The following is a 9,101-nucleotide window of genomic DNA, read 5'->3' on the forward strand; positions in this document are numbered from 1 at the left end:
GAAACATGATACCCTTATATAAACCCACTCTACAAAATAAATCACTTTTTTTTTTTTAAGTCTTGCCCACCTATCCTTCAGTATTCCACTCATGTCTATTTACAATCATTGCATAGTAACACTGCGGGCTTGTTTATTAACGCAGCACAAAGAGCAACCAAAAAAAAGCACTGTGTAGTAATCCATCGTAAACCAATCACCTTTCTTGTTTCATCAGTTAAAAAAAAAAAAAAAGATGATTGCTGATTGGTTGGCACAAGATACTGCTCCGGCACATTGATCTTTGCCTTGTTAAAAAAGCCTGCATCCGCTGCTACTTAAAAAAACCATAGCATTTCATTTGTTGTACAATGTAGAGTTCAGTAAACAATAACACAAAATAAATACAGCAGAAAAAGAGCCATTCTGGGCATATAGGGGGTAACTATATACATATATATATATATATAGTTGCCTATCCCATGCAGGTGTTATTTTGCATGAAATAAATATATATAGTCAAGTGCCTTGATATTTTGTTTTATACATTTGTACAGAAGATGTTATGTATGTAAGTGCCCTGGTAGCCATCACGTAGTTGCTTCTTAGTTGCAGTAATTCTCCAGATCATATAAGGAGCATGTGTTGTGACAGCACTGTTCCACAATGCCTGGCTTCCTCTTCTGGTACCCCTGTGATTGGACCTGCATTTCGTCCAGCTCGCTGCCCTGGAGGCCATTTACTGTAGGCAGAGAAAAACAAATATGAAAAAGGTCTGTTCCTAAACTTTAGGTTGCAATATAAGATTGAAATCAAAGGTCTGTGAACCTTTAGCCCGGAGGGCTAATGCAGCAAAGTGGCCCTTTCAGGGCATACACAGATTTCTGTGGCACAAAAAAAGCGAACTACACAAAGTGTGATATACTTCATTGCTACAGTTATTAAGGGGCATGGTGAAAGTTGGGTGTTAATAAAGTCAAGATTTTTTTGTGGCACACCTTATAACATCATCCAGAACCAGCTTTCTTTGTGACCCTTGATATTTGGTCACTTGAAATTCCAGAATCACCAAAGATGTCTGCGATGGAAGACTTTCCTCTGCCAGACACTAATTGAAGGCCTGAACAGCATCTGTCACTAACTGTGGTCCTACCGTGAACAATGTCTAAATGGAAAAGATCAGAGCCACTCACAAAAAAATATCTTTGCTGTCATCCCCAGAGAGAATTTGTCCCCTTAAGTCTCTTCAGAAACTGACAGTTCTAGGAGTGTTGACCTCCTGGTCAGGGCCATCTTACCGAATGGGCACGCTGGGAAGTTGCCCAGGGGCCCCACTTGCCCAGGGGGCATCAACTGCCCAGCGACCCAACCCCAGCCCCAGCCCAGCATTAGTCCCAATTCCCGTGTGCATCCCGCCACTGAACTTAGCAGGTGGCAAGTGCCTGTTGGCCCTGCGCTGCTGTCAGGCCACTTGAGGCGTGGAGGGGGAGCCCACAACTACAGGAATGCCTGTTCGCCTCCACGGGAACAGGCACACACAGGACAGTCGAGTCTGACTCCCGTCCATGTGTGTGTTCACGTCTTATCGATAATTTGCATTTTTATTCTCGTGTAGGAAGGGCCCCAGTGCACTGCATTGCCCGGGGCCCTTTAATTATCTTAAGATGGCACTGCTCCTGGTCCTTTACTGTGCTCAGTGGTTCCTCACACACCACAGGACACAGGGAGAACAAGGAGGGACCACTGAGCACAGCAGGTGACCAGGAGTGTCATGGGGTGACTTCTCTGTATTAGAGCAGCATTCAGAGATGTGAATACCAGGAGAATTAAAACATTTTTTTTTTTTAAATGTTTTGGAACTTAGCAATTAGGTTCATATCTAGATATTGCCTATTGTATATCAAAAGCAGACACATTTTTTCAAATCTCTTTGAAACAACATTCTTTGTATTTGTTTTATTTTTCATATTCAGCATTAATGAACAATGCCAGAACTGCTAGCAAATTGTGTGTCCTTGTTCATTTCTGTCTTTTATTTTCTTTTCTGCAACTGGCCCTGATTGGTTGTTGATATAGACCCAACAAGCAGCTGGCTACAGAAATATTCAATCTTGGAATTCTTCTTTAAATCTTGAGATACAGTGCTATACCTTCCCACTTACTGACCAGGTATTTAAAAATAAATAACTTCTAAAGCCTCATTTTTACTTACCTTACTTCATTCTCTGCATCCCTCACTGATGATCAGTGATCTAGTGCTGCAGTCATGCTACTGAAGTACCTCTAAATCCTAAAGGGACACTGCCGCTGGACTACCAATAGGAAGTGTCTATGTCACCCAAGAAGGACCCACCTCCTCTGCAGTGAAGAAGATAGAAGACCTGATGTGTCATATGACCATGGATTTGGGTAGGTATTTTGTGCTTTTAGTGTAATATAGTGTTTAGTTGGTCGGGGTTAGGGGACTTCTGACGTTGAAAAAAGGGTCAGTCCTCCCAAAAGTATTTAAATTCCAGTAAACCTGGTAGAGCAGAGAGCCTAACAAAGTAAGAGGGATTAGGTTCTTCACCTCTCTAGCAGCAGATAAAAACGGAAACATTAGTATTTGGTGGCTTGACCCATCAAAGTGTATCACCTAATACTATGCAAGACTGAAGGTAAGGCTGAAGATCCATTTTTAGGCTTACCTAAAGGCTGCTCCAGATCCCTTCTACTTCTGGGGGAGTAGAAGAAACCTCTTTCTCCACACACCATATATAGGGCCTCCACCAAGTGAGACCCACAAAGGTACTGGTTGGGAAAGGCTTGAGTGTTGGGAGCAAATAGGCTGAGAAGGACTACAAGAGGGAGACACTGAATCCACAGGGCCATGATGAGGAGGTGGATGGTAAACCTATGGACACAGAATATTAGGAGGAATGACATTAGAAACAGAAAGCATCAAGTAGGTCAAACAAAAATGGCAGCATATTATTTTTGGAGAAAAGATTGACGATCTCAACTGATTTATTTACATTACAACAGTTAGTATATAGTAATGTGAATACTAAGTAAAACACTGAGAAACCACTTCAGCCCCAGAAGGTTTTACCCCCTTAATGACCAGGCCATGTTTTGCGATACGGCACTGCCTTATTTTAACTGACAATTGCGCGACCGTCCGATGATGTACCGAAATAAATTTGATGTCCTTTTTTTCCCACAAATAGAGCTTTTTTTAGTGGTATTTGATCAGTTTTTTTTTTTTTTTTTTTTTAAGCTATAAACAAAAAAAGAGTGACAATTTTGAAAAGAAAAACTATATTTTTTACTTTCTACTATAAAACACATTCAAATAAAAATGTAAAAATGTCTTCATCAATTTAGACCAATATGTATTCTGCTACTTGTTTTTGGTAAAAAAAAAATCCCAATAAGCATATACAGTATCTCACAAAAGTGATTACATCCTTCACATTTTTGTAAATATTTTATTATATCTTTTTATGTGACAAAACTGAAGAAATTAGACTTTGCTACAATGTAAAGTAGTGAGTGTACAGCTTGTACAACAGTGCAATTTTGCTGTCCCCTCAAAACTACTCAACACGCAGCCATTAATGTCTAAACTGCTGGCAACAAAAGTGAATACATCCCTAAGTGGAAATGTCCAAATTGGGCCCAATTAGCCATTTTCCCTGCCCGGTGTCATGTGACTCGCTAGTGTTACAAGGTCTCAGGTGTGAATGGGGAGCAGGTGTGTTAAATTTGGTGTTATCACTCTCGCTCCCTCGTACTGGTCACTGGAATTTCAACATGGCACCTCATGGCAAAGAACTCTCTGAGGATCTGAAAAAAATAATTGTTGCTTCACATAAAGATGACCTAGACTATACAAAGATTGCCAAGATCCTGAAACTGAGCTGCAGCAGGGTGGCCAAGACCAAACAGCGGTTTAACAGGACAGGTTCCACTTAGAACAGACCTCGCCATGGTTGACCAAAGAAGTTGAGTGCACTTGCTCAGCGTCATATTCAGAGGTTGTCTTTGGGAAATAGATGTATGAGTGCTGCCAGCATTGCTGCAGAGATTGAAAGGGTTGGGGGGTCAGCCTGTCAGTGCTCAGACCATACGCTGCACACTGCATCAAATTGGTCTGCATGGCTGTCATCCCAGAAGGAAGCCTCTCCTAAAGATGATGCACAAGAAAGCCCGCAAACAGTTTGCTGAAGACAAGCAGACTAAGGATATGGAATACTGGAGCAATGTCCTGCGGTCTGAGACCAAGATAAACGTATTTAGTTCAGATGATGTCAAGCGTGTGTGGCCGCAACCAGGTGAGGAGTACGAAGACAAGCATGTCTTGCCTAAAGTCAAGCATGGTGGTGGGAGTGTCATTGCCTGGGGAGCTACAGTTAATTGAGGGAACCATGAATGCCAATGTGCACTGTGACATACTGAAGCAGAGCATGATCCCCCTCCCTTCGGAGACAGGGCCACAGGGCAGTATTCCAACATGATACCGACCCCAAACACACCTCCAAGGCGACCACTGCCTTGCTAATGAAGATGAGGGTAAAGGTGATGGACTGGCCAAGCATGTCTCCAGACCTAAACTCTATTGTGCATCTGTGGGGCATCCTCAAATGGAAGGTGGAGGAGCGCAAGGTCTCTAACATCCACCAGCTCTGTGATGTCATCATGGAGAAGTGGAAGAGGATTCCAGTAGCAGCCTGTGAAGCTCTGGTGAACTCCATGCCCAAGGGGGTTAAGCAGCGCTGGAAAATAATGGTGGCCACACAAAATATTGAAACTTTGGGCCAAATTTGGACAGTTCCACTTAGGAATGTACTCACTTTTGTTGCCAGCGGTTTAGATATTAATGGCGTTAAGTTATTTTGAGGGGACAGCAAATTTACACTGTTATACAAGCTGTACACTCGCTACTTTACATTGTAGCAAAGTGTCATTTCTTCAGTGTTGTCAAATAAAAAGATGTAATAAAATATTTACAGAAATTTGAGGGGTGTACTCACTTTTGTGAGATACTGTATATTGATTGGTTTGCACAAAAGTTATCGCGTCTACAAACTATGCGATATTTTTATGGCATTTTTATTTATTTATTAATTTTTTTACTAGTAATGTCAACAATCAGCAATTTTTAGCGGGACTGCAACATTATGGCAGACAAATCAGACACCTAACTGACACTTTTGACTCTTTTTTGGGGATCAGTGACATTATTTCATATTACGGTGATCAATGCTAAAAGTATGCACTGTTACTGTACTAATGACACTGGCAGGGAAGGGATTAACATCAGGGACGATCAAAGGGTAAAATCTGTCCCTACGGGGTGCTTGTTAACTGTTTGGGGGATGGTCTGACACACAAGATTTCCCATTGTGTCCAATCACAGCCCTGCCGCCCGCCACAGTAAATTTGTGATGGGAAGTCGGGAAGCGGTTAAATTGTAAAGTAAGGCTACTAACTATTCTTAAAAAATGTTCTCTCCTCACTCCTCCAACCTATGCTGCATACCCTATATAAAAAGACATGTGTACTTAACTGCAGTATTTGTACTCCAATCCAATCCAGTCATGTGATCCTAATTTGGACTACAAATAACTCTTCTTCCCTACATCTCCACTACATGTGGGAAGATATTCTGAAAATCACAGAAGATAGCCAGGAAGATTGACAACATTGTTTGAGATTCAATTCTGTGCACAGGAAGGGACCAGGATGCTGAATTTTTATCAGGATCAACCAGTCATCACATCCAAGGACCGTTGGGCTTCAATACATACATGTTTTTTTCGTGGGTTTGGATATACTTTAAAGGTAGCAACTGTGAGTTATTTAGATAAATTGTTACTATATTTGCAATCAATCAAAGACTGATATCAGTAGGTCATGTTATCTTCACCTTGTTGGCAAAGCAACAGATTGATGAAAAGCAACTAAATGCCCCAGTATCCCCTGGTAACACCAAAGTTGCTTATGTATAATAGGATTAGCTACTCCTACTTTATACACAACACTGTATAAGCAGGAGTTCCCCTTTAACTGGTAGAGTTGTGACTTGGCACTGGTCCTGTCCTGTTCATTTAAATTGAATAAGTTGGGGCCAATCTATAGCTTGTTTGCCAGCAGCTTCTAGGATGGTTCTTTGATGAGGATAGCACCTCCTTGAGCCTGTGGCAGGAATGGGACACGTGGAGGCCATAGGCATGGACAGAGCTGCATGGATGAAATTAGTAAATAAATGCCACAACACCCTTCCTGTTAGTAGTGGGACATTACATTAGAAATATCTGAACTTGGGAGATTTCTGCATTGTTCACTATTGAGTAAAATCTGTGTGTGCTGTCTACACAGAAGATTATAGGCCCGTACACACGTAGCGATTGTCGGCCGTAAATATTCGGCCACCGATCGGTCGATAGTCGGCTTGTTAGTATGATGCTTCCGACAACCGACTGCGACTTTTCGGCCGAACAGAATCTGGTGTGCAGGCATTAAAATTTTTGTTGGCCAACACCAGAAGGGCCGATTGTTCGCCAGTCAGTACAGAATTCGGCCGACAAACAGCAGATGAGCAAGACTGGGCATGCTCAGAGAAGAAAAAACACACGGAAAGTTAACATCACATGACATCACTTCTACAGTCGGCTGTTGTTGGCCGACAAAATTTGTGTGCAGTCTTTAGCACTTTTCAACCGACAGGACAGCACCGGACAAAAGACGGCCGATCGTTCGGCCGACATTCGGTACGTGTGTACGGGGCTTTAACCAAGATGTGGTCTGTTGTAATTTGTTACTCTGTTCAGTCAAACTCCTTGTCTCATCCAGGGGAACAGTATTTAATGGATGTTGTGGGTTAAGCAACTGGTGAAGAAGAATTTGTGTTATTTACTGGTGCAAGCCTTGTCAGCTCAGGAGCAGGTGGTTGTTAGGGGAAAGGAGTCACCCTCCTGGGGGTGAGAGAGAGCAACCTCATGGAACACACGCCAGGTGACCCAGGTCTCTTGATACCATTGGCCCCTAGGTTGTCAGTTGGACTCCTGGATCTGGATCACATCAAAGTACAGGTCTGTTGATGGAGCGCTCTGGGCATTAAGAGGTTAACAGGAACTGTGACCAGGAGGATGGGTTAGAGTGGACTCAGACCAGCATCCTTGCACGTGAACTTGCTGTGAGTTTGGGCAATGGAACCAATGGGTAAACCTGAATTTCTGTGTGTGGATGGGGGCTCAGCTGCATGTTCAGGCTACATGTATGGAAAATGGGCAGCCTGCTTACAGCTGTCTCATGAAAACACAAATGCTTCCAAGGTACTTTTCTAGTGGGTTGAGTCCGTTTCTTATACTCTATGTCATGAATACTCAAAGAGATTCAGTTTTTATGTGGACAGGGATTACCTACATAGATTGCTTTGAAATGTTTCTATCCTGAGACTACTTTGAGCATGCAATGTGCATGTATAGCAGTTACAGTCAAGTCAGCCATATTTCTGTACTCATAGGGCCATCTATTTGTACAGTTGGGGTGACAGTGCAGGAAAAGAAAAATACTATTTAAATAGAGATAGAAAAGGTAGATTTGTGAAAAGAACATAAAGTGAGGAATCCTATATGGTATAAGAAAAATAATATCTCAAGGTAAAAAAAAAATCACACTAAATAAGGAAAAGACTGAATATTAAAAAAAAAAAGTTAATCATGACTTTACACATGCCTTAAAATTCTACTTGTGCAACAGGAATTTAATATCTCAAAATGTGATGGTAGAGAACCTGGGTGATTAATACAATACATTTACCCATGAGTCCCATGAACTCACAGGTCCTAATATGGTGGCACCATCTATACCACAAAATACTGTTGTCATCAGCTAGAAAATGCTGTTTTTGCTCATACATAAATCAAGTATTTAAGTAAAAATAATAGAGAATTATTTTCCTGAGGCCTGGATTTTGAATTCTAAACCCATTTGATCCACCACATCTTAAGAGCTGACAGTTTCTACCTAACGGTTATCTAGCCATTACTAAATTGCCGCTGTACTCACCTGGAGAAGTAGGAAGAGGGACAATGTTCACAGGAAAGGTGACAGATGTCAGAGTGACCATTATGAGCCTGCTCGCACATTTTATATTTTACAAAATCACCTTAGCTAAGCACCTTGCCAAAATTCTGCCGGCTCATTAGCTGCTCCTCCTCCTCCCAACTCAAAGTACAGGTCCCATCATCAATCTAACTGCTTAGCATCACTTCTTGCTTGTTGATGGCTTAAACACCTGTGAACATTATTCCTGGAAAATCAGAGGCACAAAGTAAATTTAAATGACACCATTTCTTTCAAGAAGAACTTAACTTTCCATGTATTATCATAATTAAAGAAAGGGCTATTCGATTTTTAACTAAAGCATCTAACAATTAAATGTTATATATCCTACACATATATCTTACATACACAAGCTCCTTTTGCCTGAAATCTTTCTATAGTGGCGATTGGTAAATAGTGAATAAAGTCAAATACAGTGAAGGCACAGGCACCTTTTTTGTGAAACCCTGAAATATAGAAAATTTATTGAACTGCAGTATTGATTACTTATGAAAGAAGATTGCAAATATTAAAAGCAATTTCCTTCTAGAAACAACCTAGGAGCATGTAAACTCTGGCCAGTAACCCCCCTCCATATCTAATCATATTACTTTAAAAAAAAAAAATATTAGGCTAAAAGCCCCTTTTCCATACCTGGTCGCATTGTGTGCCAATTAGGGTCCTTCTTCTGGGGTCCACATCACTGTCTTGGTAACCTAGAAAATTCCTAATGGCTGTCTAGAAGCAGAGTTCTCTCAGGTTCCAGAAGACTGCACGGTGTAATGACATCACCAGGGCTTTTTTTTCAGCTGGAACTTGGTGGAACTCAGTTCTACCACCTTTGGCACAGGCTCTCTGCTATCTGCCCACCACTATCACTTGTAAACACAGAAGTCCGGCTTTTGTGTTTACAAGTGACAGATTGTCTCCCAACGGCTCCCACAGATCTGATCTCCTGAATGTTTCACACTGAGTGCGGGATGGGGACAGGAGAGATGCAGGTGCCCGGGGTGCAGTGCAGATGCCGACAA

General features: G+C 41.7%; 1 protein-coding gene across 1 annotated transcript; it reads right to left on the reverse strand.

Moving 5' to 3' along the window:
* Positions 1 to 503: 503 nt before the first annotated feature.
* Positions 504 to 8,153, reverse strand: INS (insulin). Its single transcript, XM_082270723.1, has 3 exons — positions 8,035 to 8,153; positions 2,667 to 2,872; positions 504 to 721 (listed from the first exon to the last, which is right to left on the reverse strand). Exons 1-3 carry the CDS (start codon positions 8,112 to 8,114, stop codon positions 585 to 587), a joined length of 423 nt encoding a protein of 140 aa, XP_082126849.1. The 5' UTR covers positions 8,115 to 8,153; the 3' UTR covers positions 504 to 584.
* Positions 8,154 to 9,101: the final 948 nt, after the last annotated feature.

The sequence above is a fragment of the Pelophylax lessonae genome (assembly GCF_965119305.1).
Source record: "Pelophylax lessonae genome assembly, chromosome: 10".
NCBI classification, from domain to species: Eukaryota; Metazoa; Chordata; class Amphibia; order Anura; family Ranidae; genus Pelophylax; species Pelophylax lessonae.